This window comes from Neodiprion lecontei, chromosome 1 (assembly GCF_021901455.1).
Source record: "Neodiprion lecontei isolate iyNeoLeco1 chromosome 1, iyNeoLeco1.1, whole genome shotgun sequence".
Lineage (NCBI taxonomy): Eukaryota > Metazoa > Arthropoda > Insecta > Hymenoptera > Diprionidae > Neodiprion > Neodiprion lecontei.
The window spans coordinates 33346501-33359397 of record NC_060260.1 but is presented as its reverse complement, the minus strand read 5'-3'; the positions used below and the strand labels follow the sequence as shown (position 1 = coordinate 33359397).

General features: G+C 40.7%; 3 protein-coding genes across 6 annotated transcripts; all 3 read left to right on the top strand.

Moving 5' to 3' along the window:
- The first annotated feature begins 1185 nt into the window (after positions 1–1185).
- LOC107228148 (putative GPI-anchored protein pfl2) lies at positions 1186–4459 on the top strand. Of its 3 annotated transcripts, none has more exons than XM_046734842.1 (3): positions 1186–1290; positions 1383–2342; positions 2445–4459. In XM_046734842.1, the coding sequence occupies exons 1-3, from the start codon at positions 1284–1286 to the stop codon at positions 3494–3496; spliced, it is 2019 nt and encodes a 672-aa protein (XP_046590798.1). In that variant the 5' UTR covers positions 1186–1283; the 3' UTR covers positions 3497–4459. The 3 variants fall into 3 exon arrangements, with proteins under 3 accessions (XP_046590798.1, XP_015525009.2, XP_015525008.2); XM_015669523.2 differs by having other exon boundaries at positions 1383–3328; positions 3444–4459; XM_015669522.2 differs by having other exon boundaries at positions 1383–4459.
- A 253-nt stretch (positions 4460–4712) lies between these two features.
- LOC107228149 (lisH domain-containing protein C1711.05) lies at positions 4713–6881 on the top strand. The gene is made up of 2 exons (XM_015669525.2): positions 4713–5688; positions 5839–6881. Exons 1-2 carry the CDS (start codon positions 5682–5684, stop codon positions 6603–6605), a joined length of 774 nt encoding a protein of 257 aa, XP_015525011.2. The 5' UTR covers positions 4713–5681; the 3' UTR covers positions 6606–6881.
- Positions 6882–7404: 523 nt separating this feature from the next.
- Positions 7405–12812, top strand: LOC107228154 (beta-galactosidase). 2 transcript variants are annotated; one of them, XM_046734832.1, is made up of 10 exons: positions 7405–7792; positions 8900–9072; positions 9253–9403; positions 9465–9528; positions 9609–9703; positions 9852–10082; positions 10215–10386; positions 10466–10584; positions 10732–11122; positions 11217–11391. In XM_046734832.1, exons 1-10 carry the CDS (start codon positions 7718–7720, stop codon positions 11255–11257), a joined length of 1512 nt encoding a protein of 503 aa, XP_046590788.1. In that variant the 5' UTR covers positions 7405–7717; the 3' UTR covers positions 11258–11391. The 2 variants fall into 2 exon arrangements, with proteins under 2 accessions (XP_046590788.1, XP_015525016.1); XM_015669530.2 differs by having other exon boundaries at positions 7410–7792; positions 10732–11142; positions 11217–12812.
- Positions 12813–12897: the final 85 nt, after the last annotated feature.

Sequence of the window (12897 nt, the reverse complement as noted above, 5' to 3'; positions counted from 1 at the left end):
CGATGATAAATTGAATCTCGCGCTCAAATAGACTGATGCAGGTAATATTGGGCCCCATTCAAACTGGGGCACAGGGACACTGGAGCAGCCACATTACGCGATAGAAATCGAAAGTGAAACGAAACGGGCCCAAGTCCTAGTTTCCCACTTTACCGCCCTCAATTTCTGGGCCTTATTCGATTTCACTTTCTCTCTCGTAGAACTGACCTGACCCAAAGACGATTTCTACCGACCTCTCCTCCTGCCCGTATTTCCCTTGGAGATCTCTCCTTAGAGAACGAGCATGTCCTCGATGCTTAGGTCAGGATCACGCTCACTTTCGCTCTCACTTGGTTCACCTGTGCTAAAATCACTTTCGATTTCACTTACAAACGATTTCTACTTACTTACCTCGCTCTGCGGACGGCAAAGCCGAACACAAAGTGCAGGTTCACCTCTGAATTTAACCTTTCTTAGATTTCTCCAAGTAAAGGAAAAGTTTTTAATATTAAATCGATTCCTGGTACAGCGCCAGTTTGGATAAGGATTTCAAATCCTTAGATCGGGACAGTTTTCGTCGCCGAACAAACCCCATGAAGTCAACTTCACCTGGAAAATAGACTCTTTAAACATTGTGGCAGATACTGATCGTATATCAACCTTTAAGACCTCAGCGATAAGAGCGTAGTGCGTGCGTAATTGAACGAACGTTGACAAAATATCTGGTATCATACCATTATTCGCAACGACGATGTCAAGGACAATGAGGAAAAATTTAGTACAGCGATAGCAATTGCTATGGACTTGGGATCACAACGGTTCTTGATACGAAAAGCAATATTATTCTCGCTGAGAGTCCTTATGGTTAGTCCTTCAACCCAAATGTCACCAGAAGGAAGGGAAAAGACGCAATGACGTCGTGAAAAAATATGCTCTGACGACGCAATGCTTATGAAATACGACAGCACGGTGATTGGAACTTTTTGCAAATAATGTAAAGAAAGACTAAACGTTAAGATAACTTAAAATACCCAGAGTAAGCTAGGTCTTGACGTATGTGCATGTTTACTATGCAGAACACGGATGTCAGTAGAAGATTACCGAATCACACTCACCTGACTCATAACTAAAATAGCAATAAATTTATTAAACATACAAAATATCGCCGTTGCGATACGAGATATCATCTCGTTGAAAAAGGTATATAAAGTACCTGAAGGTTTTTCGACGCAGTGTAATTTGAATATTTAGAGTGAGTAACACGGTTGAACTTGCGCAGTGGATAAACTAAGTTAGAAACCAATATGAAAGGTATATTGTAATATTAATCGAGCTACTTGATCAGCCTGAACTTTTGCTGATTTTATTATTTCATTATTTCATCTGTTCATTGTTTTCTCTAGTGTCATGCACCCTTGTATTGGCGGTGCTGATTGGCACCGCTTATGCAGCACCTCGTTGGGAAGAGCTGAGCCATCCACAGACAGCTGCCTTCAGTCATATCGACGACGTTCAACGCTGGCGACAATATCGAGAAGACCTCAAGGAATTTTATAAAAACAAGTACGCTGGGCTCAAAGAAGTTCATGAACAATTGAACAGGAGCAATGATTCGGATGAATCGCAGGAAGACGTGAGCGATAAGTCTTCACTCGAATCTAACGAGTCTGCGAAGAACTCACATTCCGAGGAATCCGTAGAAAAAGTGAAGTCAGTCGAAAAGTCAAGCTCACATTCCGAAGAAGATAATACCGTAGAAGATGATTCTAGGGAGAGATCAAATTTTAAAGGATCATTGAGGAATTTCCCGGTGATTAAGAACAGCCCGGTATTTCCGTTGCTTGACAAAATTATCGCATCACACCGTCGAAGGCCTGAAAATACCCACTCTCAGTCTGGTGGCTCACACGTAACTGATAATGCGGCAAATGCTTTTGCACGGCCACCAAACGCTGACTCTGCATCTACTACTGGAGCAGTACCCACAAATTCGCAATCCAGTTCCCAGGTAGTACATGCCAGTGAATCAGGTGCCTCTGCCCCAGCATCATCACCTGTTTCTGCACCTGCAATTGGGGTTAGCCCTGGAAACTCACAATCGAGTTCAGTAATTGCACCTGCTACCGGATCGAGCGCTTCTACTGCTCCATCATCTGTGGCGTCTGGACAAATTGGTGAAGTTAGTTCTGCTTCCTCAACGTCATCTTCGGCATCTTCAGCAGGAGAAACCGGCGCATCATTGGCAGGAGGTAGCGGTGCAGGATCAAAAGATGGTAACACCGGTGCTGCACCAGGAACTGATGATAGTTCTTCCTCTTCCGTATCATTGGTAGCTCCTGAACCGGTTGTTGACGCAAGTGCTGGTACACCTGAAGCGTCACCAGCTTCTAAACCAGTCCCCAATACTAGCTCTGACGCACCTGCTGCATCGGTAACTTCCGAACCGTTTGATGGCGCAAGTGCTGGTACAGCTGCAGCATCACCAGCTTCTGAACCGGTCGCTGATGCCAGTTCTGACACCTCTGCACCATCGGTAATTTCCGAACCGGTTGTTGACGCAAGTGCTGGCACAGCTGAAGTGTCACCAGCTTCTGAACCAGTTGCCGATGCCAGGCCTGACGCCTCTGCACCATCAGTAATTCCTGAACCAATCGTTGACGCAAGTGCTGGCACAGCTGAAGCGTCACCAGCTTCTGAACCAGTTGCCGATGCCAGTTCTGACACCTCTGCAGCATCCGCAACTTCCAAACCAACTGTTGACGCAAGTGCTGACACAGCTGAAGCGACACCAGCTTCTGAACCGGTCGCTGATGCCGGTTCTGACGGCTCTGCACCATCGGTAATTTCCGAACCGGTCGTTGATGCAAATGCTGACACAGCTGAAGCGTCACCAGCTTCTGAACCGGTCGCTGATGCCGGTTCTGACGGCTCTGCAACATCGGTAATTTCCGAACCGGTCGTTGATGCAAATGCTGACACAGCTGAAGCGTCACCAGCTTCTGAACCGGTCGCTGATGCCGGTTCTGACGGCTCTGCAACATCGGTAATTTCCGAACCGGTCGTTGATGCAAATGCTGACACAGCTGAAGCGTCACCAGCTTCTGAACCGGTCGCTGATGCCGGTTCTGACGGCTCTGCAACATCCGCAACTTCCGAACCAACTGTTGACGCAAGTGCTGACACAGCTGAAGCGACACCAGCTTCTGAACCAGTTGCCGATGCCAGGCCTGACGCCTCTGCAGCATCCGTAACTTCCGAACCGATCGTTGACGCAAGTGCTGACACAGCTGAAGCGCCTCCAGCTTCTGAACCGCTTGCTGATGCCAGTTCTGGCGCCTCTGCACCATCGGTAATTTCCGAACCTGTTGTTGACGCAAATGCTGACACAGCTGAAGTGTCACCAGCTTTTGAACCAGTTGCTGATGCTAGTCCTGATGCTGACATTAACGCTGTTGTTTTTACAGCCGCGGTAGCTTCTGACCCTACAGCTGATGCCAATCGTACTACTTCTCCATAATTGATAGTCCTGGAACCAGTTGCTGTCACCAGATACTTGCCACGAAATGATCATCATCCGTTGCACGGGCAGCTGCTTTTAACTAAATTGTTACACAACGCATCTAACGCACATTAACCATACTTGGCTCTACCGTTAGTATTTTCAATGCATCTTCCACAACCACTCTTATACTCAGTACAACCAGTGTTATGTCTAATATCCAAATCAATTTTTTTGGTACTAACATTATCGTGTTTCGAGTAACTGATATTGGAAGAGGGACCACTGCGACTGGATTCGATTCCTTTATCGGAAGAATATCTTCGGTACGAACATCTTTGATTCCCAAACTATAACTGTCGCTGACATCTCAGAAAAAATACGAGTGACGTCGCTATTCCCAGTACGATCAGACCTAGTTTACTAACAACCCAATATTCAATCAGGTCCACTTCCAATGGGATCATAGAAATGAGAGCAGAAATTTAAACCGAATAAATAGCAGACGTATAAATGCACGTAATACTAAATAATTAGGTATCATCCCATACGTGTAATCATCCCCAGGAACACAACTTTACCGCATCGATAATGAGCTGAATTTAAAATAAATAATAGACCAAAAGTGATGTTAAATCGTGGTAAAATCATACTGTTAGTGTGGAAATATGTATATTCATACGATGAAAATATATCCAAAAATTTTAAAAATTGCATAATTATCTGAATTATTGATTCGAAACGCCTAAATTTCAATGCAATCTTAGTAATTCACTCGATAATATGAGTGTTTCAAGTTATTTGTAAATGGTATTCCCTAGTTTATTTTCTTACCATGAGTACATTGTAGGTATAATACGGTTCTCGTTCGGTTTAACGGTAGCGTAAACTCATCCGTACTATTATCTAATTTATCTACGAAATGTAGTGACTACAGTACTTTAGCCAGTACAGAAATAAAGCATGTGTATTATCAAATGACCCACGTAATTTGATTGATGTTGATCCATTACTTTTTTACGGACCTGCTACACTCGAACGCCGTATATACGGTGAACAGTAATCCCAGAAGAACAATAACGAACCGCGATCATTCTGACCGATAAAAGCAAAGAAATCCTACGTTGAATATTTGATGTGATCCATGAATTTTTGTAGCAGTCGGAGAATATGAATATGATTACAATTCAATGCACCGTAAAGTGCGCAAGACAAACCACTTTAGTCTTCATTAGATTCTAGTAGCTTCCGTTTACATCCGGCGTTATCGCTTGGAATATCACGATGACGATAAATGTATATTTTTGATGACCATGTGCACGTCGTTGTCTTCATTCGTTCAATAACAGGTAATGCATTCGTGCATTGAGTGTCAATATTCATCGAGTGAGTCATTATCAATGACGACTGTGAAATTCGCATGAAATACAAATCACGTGAAGATAAATAATTGATAACATAAATGCACCATGGCACCTTGTGAGTAGGTTTTAAAAATAACTTAATCTGCCGATTCGATGTGTGACTCATGAGATTGTCAAAGGTTTTGCAGTAATAGCCCTATATCGACATCTTGGGAGTAAATTGCGATGAGCAAAATGATGGAATATGTGCAGATTTATGGCACAGAAGTTCAAAATCGCCTTAACGTTGCTTCGTTGACAACATGCAAAGCTGTGATGCTCGGTTGGTGAGACAAACATCATCAGTTTCAACTCTATATTACTTCGACTCGTATATTCCTTCGAGAATCCGGAGGAAATTTCGTTGAAGCTGTCAAAAATTTACGCTTGCGATAAGTATGACAACGAACCGAGGAGATAATGTATCTGGGTGATACCGATAGTACGTGTAAAGGTGGCAAAAATATAGAATAAAAATATCACCTATTGAAAATGTGACTGATGAAGTGTATGGTGAATCAAGCAATTGGACAAACTGGATTCTTTCGATACGACAAGATAAGACATGATTTTCAATTGCCCACAAGCCGACACCTGATTAATCTATAAGAAATTAATTATCACATCTTCCGATCAGGAAGTAAACAGTCTGAATCATACGCCATCATTGTAATCGATAATACCAATGCTATCAGATTAGAGAAAAGCGGTGATACTATAAAACGTGCGGATTCTTGCAATATGGAAGCATTCGATCGAAAATTCAGTACGACGTAGCATCGAGCAAATTCTCAAGCAAAATGAAAGGTGAGTTACTAAAAGTATTACAAGACTTCCTTCAAACCTTCTTTCGCTAAAGTGGTGTAACTCGATTACCAATTCAATCAATATAAAAAAAATCGAGGCATCCTCGACTTTCAGCTCTTATTTAGTAAGATATTATATTCCCTTTTCCAGTTATTCGCACTCTGGTATTCACAATCCTCTTCGCCGCCGCTACCTCAGCCGGCAGGATACCCATAAAAAATGAAGATGAAATTCGTCATAAACCGGACGACGCGCTCAATTCAATCCTGCGTAAGCAGCCTCTCCACAAAGAAAGAGACCTGCTTCCGGTACTCCGACCTCACAAAGGAGAAGGTCCGCTCCTCGAAGTCGTACATCCACAGAATCACCGCCCCGAGGAACTCAAGGAACACAGAGTACCTGCACCACATCAGGAACCGCCGAAGCACCCTGAGAACGAAGACGCGTTAATCACAGCAACGGAATCCGTGACTGAAGATACTTCTACAAACATCACAACTGCAGTTTCCACCACCGCGGAATCCGAATCAGAGAATGAAGTTGTACCCAGCACGGAAACAGAATCTACCACGGAATCTGAAGACGATGAATCTACAGAGTCAAGCGCAGCTTCTACTTCTGAACCAAATTCAGATGGTACAACCGAAGCCAGTGGAGACTCGGAATCTACGACCACACCTGAATCTGAAGAAGAAAAAGAAGAAGAAGAAGAAGAAGGATCTACGGAGACAAATGTGACTACAACTGTGAAGACAGAATTGGAGAGCGAATCTGAAACTAGTGAAGACTCAGTAATTTCTACTACAGAATCCGAGACGGCGGAAGCTGCTACGACCGTTGTAAGCACAGACTCGGAGTCAGTCGGAACAAGCGCTGAGACAAAAAGCTGGTGGCAAAGAATGTTCTCCTGGATTTGATCATTTATTGATTGGAAGGACAAGAATTCTCTTTGTTAGGTTCCTGATTTTTTTTTTTTTTTTAAGAAAATTTCTCACCTCGTGTAACATCAATCTTCGACATTCACACTACTTTAATTGGCTTGTGTGTTAATAAATTTTTGATTATGTAGTTGTACAAGTTTCTTGACTAGCATGAGTTTAATGGATATTATATTATACCCATGCGTTTATTAATTTATGCAGAATCGAATTTATCAACTAATGTATCTCACGAATACTGTGAAATAAAAACTAAATATTCTCAACAACAGTCTAATATCCCGATATCAGACGTACGATAACATCCATCACACAATTAATCATATTCATGATATAAAATATGTTCGGAGTTTTTCTTGTCAGACTGTAAAGTGAATCTTGCTATGACGGATGTGTGCAGATTCCACAAATTCAAACTCCTGAATCGTGTTACATCAATCACAAGTATTTGAGAAACGTATGGAAATCGGCTCGTATAGTGTAAAAAACATTTACACGTGTACGTCGTAGGTATTTTGTTTTAAAGATCAATAATCTTATATCCATAACGGCGAATGCCCAAGTACCTGAGTAAACAATTGATTCAAACAATAAACATGTCCCAACATTCACTCTTCGTGGTGTACAACGTTTAACGGACACGGAAAAAATAATATTATTCTCAAAATAACTCGTGGTTATTTGATAAAACAACACTGAACAAAATAATTCTATTCAACGTCTGGTTCTCGTTGATCAGCAACGCATTTCTCTCTCTCATGCTTATTCTTTCGTACTCCAGCATCGGCTCATGTTCATTCGGTGCGACCGCACACCGGAATCAGAACGATATTAATAGAATTAGAACATATAACGGACTGCGAACAAAGAGAAACTCATTATGAGTGTGCGGTCACACTATGCATATTAGCTGTCTTCGTTCGGCCAGTCAACTTGTCGTGATTGTCAAGACGTGCCACTACTTGGTAACAAAGTTCAGTCCCTGATTCGTCCATTATTCAAACCGAGTACCAACCGCTTATCAATGGCCAGCCAGTTGCTGTGAGCCGGAAGGCATCCTGGCGTCTTAAACCAGCTCCGGCAGTGAGAAAATGGACTTGGCCACTTGGACGCTTCTGGCCTTGGCCTTAGCCGCTACGGTTGAAGGTTTAACTACAATAAACTCGGTGAGTTGACTGGAAATTATTGCTCCGTGCAATCTTTGCCTGTGATAATAGATTGTAAGATATGGATAGGAATGTGATGCCAGTGCAGTTGGTTAAATAAACTTTTGTACTGCATGTGACGGTTCAGAGTATATTATCAGTTTATTACTGTTGGCAAGACATCTGCTATAACGTACTGTAGCTAATACGGAATTAATCAAAACGCCGTTCTCGTTTTTGAGATAAAATTACAGCATCGTGTGCGTCTATTTTAGACTGCAATTTATGGGGGGGGGCTATCCTTCACGTAGCGTTACATTGCCTGTTATCAGCACACACGGCACGTCATGTGAGATATGAAATAATGCACGAAAGCGCCGCGCTACAAACGTAAAATTTATAAATCACGCTTCAAAGACCGAAATTTAAAAGCACTACTAATTAACCAGCTTTCACCATCAATCGAAACGATAAATCTTGTCACCTCTGGATCTTACGTGATATTTACTGAAGAAAACTTCATACCTTTATAACCATTGTAGTGTTAACCACGTTTCATAATACATCATATTTATTACTGTGAACTTGCATAATTTTTATCAATTTGTAAATCAGTTTTGTTAACCAACTGTAAAGTAGAGATAAATTCGAAAGTATAATATACGTACGAACTTATTTTCTATATAGTGTATTAAATTATAAAATCGTTGTTTAAAAATTCTGTTTTGAATGAGCAAAGTATTTGTAAACTAATAAATTAGCTCTGATTAAATCGTAGAATCATGCTTTTTAATCTAACATTGTCTTTTTTTTTTTGTGTGTAAAATATCGTTCATGGTATCTACGAAATTTCCATTTGCCTTATAAAAGATTGAATTGAATGATTTTTCCATAGCAGCTAAATTTGAAGCAGTTGCGCACAGTAGGCGACAAAAACTGACCCTCTTATTCTCCACTTTTTCATTGTCAGATTCCCCTTTGAGATTTTTTTTAAGGCTTCAATGTCAGTAGTAGATAACGACCTCTTTTGGCTGATGTATTTCTGATTTAAAATCGCAAAGTCGAACTACTACCAGTCAAGAAAGTAATATCGTAATATGCAAATCTAATTCTGGCTTTACATTGTAGAATAACGTGACGAAACCTAGTTTCACAGTTGACTACACCGGAAATCAATTCTTTCTCGATGGAAAGCCGTTCCGATATGTTTCTGGAAGTTTTCATTACTTCCGGGCCCCGAAAGTCTACTGGAGGGACAGGCTGAGGAAGATGAGGGCAGCTGGCTTGAACGCAGTGTCCACGTAAGTACAAATTCGAATATTTTCATAGCCAGAGTTCTCAGGAAAAGGATTCGGGGAAAGCCACTGACCAATTAACGATTTTTTTTCCAAACGAATATTGCTGATGAATGCGTTGCCAATTCGATAAGCTGTCGTTTCCTTGCTCCAGTATCCAAAAATTGATATCAATAATGTACTCAGATACGTCGAATGGAGCCTGCATCAGCCAAAACCAAACGAATGGAAATGGTACGGAGAAGCTGATCTAGAGTATTTCTTAACTCTTGCCCAAGAAGAGGGTCTTTTCGTTTTACTTCGGCCTGGACCGTACATCTGCGCCGAAAGAGACTTGGTATGATTTTTTTGCAAAGCTCTTTAACGTGAAATAAAGGCATAATCGTCCTTTTTTCCAGGGTGGCTTCCCCACCTGGTTGCTGAGTCTTGTGCCCGACATTCAACTGCGAACCAGTGATACACGTAAATTTTTTTCATCCATCCAATATTTTTGAAGGTAATTCTATTGCAGCCTGACAACGTTCCTTTTATTCTGATTATAGGCTACATGAGATACGTCAGAACGTATATCAACGAAGTAATGAGGAGAGTGCGACCCTTTTTAAGAGGAAACGGTGGTCCAGTCATCATGGTTCAGGTAAGGATGGTCGAGCTAGGATCTTGAACACCTTGTCATTAATCGATTCCAGATCAGGCACAAAGTGTTTACCTCCACTTGACTGATAAAAAAATGTGAACCAATGATCATATAATACACCAATAATTCCTAACTTAACTCATTACAGGTTGAAAACGAGTATGGAAGCTACCAAGCCTGCGACATAAAATACATGACCGAACTGCGAGATTTGTTTCAAAGTCACATAGGAAGTGACGCTCTTCTTTACACCACGGACGGCGATACAAATCGAATGCTCCGATGTGGTATGATACCCGAAGTTTTTGGAACCGTGGATTTTGGCACTGAGGCAAATGTGACACGATCATTCGAAACGTTGCGTCTGTTTCGGCCAAAGGTAGTAAAGTGATCAAGAACTAATCACCAATTTTGCATCTTATCACGTATATCCTCATGATTATTTGCAATACCTTTTGTCTGAATTTGTTACTTGAAAGAATTACCATGAAAATTGACTCTTCGTTTCCAGGGTCCGTTGGTGAATTCAGAGTTTTATCCTGGATGGCTGACACACTGGGGTGAACCCTACGCGAAGGTAGACAGCAGCATCGTGGTAAAAAAAATTGACGAAATGTTGGCCATGGGCGCTTCTGTTAATCTATACATGTTCTACGGTGGTACAAACTTCGGATTTACGTCCGGTAAGACCAAAATCTTTATTCAAATCCTGGGTTTTCAAATCAGCACGATGTGGCTAATCCTTGGTCAACTTACGAACAGGCGCAAATACGGGACCTCAATACGAGCCTCAGATAACTTCATACGACTATGACGCACCCATTACCGAAGCCGGTGATCTGACGTTGAAATACTACGAAATCAAAAATGTCATCGCAAAGGTAACAGTTGTTGGTCATTTATTCGTAAGGAGACCCTGTTCAATAACGTGTTCTAATCGGAGCACGACGCCATTGAATGTACTCTGGAAATCCAAATTAATCCGAAACGAACCACCACGGAATAACCCAAAAAATTATGATCCATAGTATCTGCCGATCCCGAACATAACGTTGCCTATTCAGTCGTCAAAAGGAGATTACGGTTCCGTTGTATTGGAACGAGTGCTGCCACTGTTTCATCCTTACATGCGGGCCATCCTCGGAATTTTAAAAGTGAATCAATTCGCACCGCCGACTTTCGAATCGTTCGATGAACCGCTTGCCTTGGTTCTGTACGAAACGGATCTTCCTGAAAATCGCACCGACCCTGGCGTTCTGGATGTTAGATTTATACACGACAGGGCTTTGGTTTACGAAGATGATGTATTCGTCGGAACGCTGAGTCGGACTCACGGACTCAAGACTGTCTCGTTGTCTCAGCCATACACGCGACGCTTGGGAATATTCGTGGAAAATCAGGGTCACGTGAATTTTGGAAGTAAGATTCACGATTTCAAGGTATGGCTTATAACTTCAAGGTGGTCTGAGTGATCGCACAATTTCTTATTTGATTGCGAATAATTTTCACGCAGGGTGTTGGCGGTGTTACGTTGAATGGTCAAACCTTGACTAATTGGAACGCAACAGGCTTCCGGCTACCGGAAATGAAATATGACAGTAATTTCGGGGCAAATAGTACGGGTGAAAATCTGGACCGTCTTCCGCAATTTCTTTATGGACTATTTACCATTATTGGCACACCATTGGATACTTTTTTGGATACTACAGGATGGGGAAAAGGCGTTGCTTTTATAAACGGCTATAATATTGGCAGATACTGGCCTGCAGCAGGCCCGCAGATGACTCTGTACGTCCCTGCGTCGATCTTAGTAACTGGAGAAAATAGAGTAGATCTATTGGAATTTGAGTTTGTTCCGGAAACGCTGACGGTCAGGTTCCAGACTATCCCAAATTAAATTATAACGAGGATAAATACCCATTAATGAATTAAAATAATATTTTTTTGTACTAGACATCGCTCTCTACAAACATTCTTATATCATTTGGCGGGACAGAGTTAATCTCGGCACTACATAAACAATTCATTATCCTGTTCACTGGAATATTTTGTGGGTACTTTATTAAAAAGTCTAACTCTTTCTGTATCGATATAAAACAACATCGAGTACTGATCTTAATTAATTATGAGTTTGAACAAGTTCAAGCACAGGTGTACTATTTAATGATGATTACAGGTATCATTATAAATTTCCAATGATTATCTTGAATGATTTTTTAATTATGTATTACACTGCTGTCAGTATAAGTTGTGGCACTTGTTGTGATACGTAATCTATATAAAATAGAATAAGACATAGATATATGGTTACTACAACATAAATGGTACAAGCTTATTGTATATTATAAAAAAATTAATTTTCATTTCGAGTATCGTCTCAGTCAATTTGATACTTATAATTCTTATAATGATTTTATATTTTTTCATTCTAAACTTATATGATCATAAAGACTTGCTATCAGATTCTGATAACCCTTAATCCATGTCCGGCTATAATTAACAGCAGCTGAATGGTTTAATTATCATAAATTATGCAAATGATTCAGAAGCTTCGAGTATATCGACAGTTGTAACATTTAACTAAAATATCACCTCGATTTTTACTCTATACGGTTCACGATATCTTTAGAAACATGTAAAAAGCTCTCAATATGCTTATTTAATTTCAAATATAAAAATTTCCATTTTATCAGTTCGCAATGCAGAAAACGCTGGAAATTGTTTTGGCGAAACTCATAATTTCTGTTATTTCTTCAAGCGATACGAAGTAAAATCGAGTTAGATGAATTCCCAGAAAAGCAATTTACAATTTTTAGGTTTGACCCCTTGACTGGTCTAGGCCTTACATCTTACAGTTTATCACCATCGTGGACCGTTAATGTCACTAAAATATTCCCCGTCTCACGATCAACCAGTTTAGTAAAATTTCACCAACATTTACAAAAATTATTGTTTTGTACATCGCGTACTTCATTTAGTAAAGCATCTGTTCGATAACCTGTCCGATGACCTTTGCAGTAATATTATCATGAATTATATACCAAATTAATGTCAACTAAGTAATTTGCAACAATGTAACACTTTTATAGATCCAACGCAAACCCATATTTTTACGCATTGATTCGTTCTAAATATTATCGAACTTCATTCAGTGGAAAATAAAACACGCCCTAGCGTTTCAACGCTGACAGAAC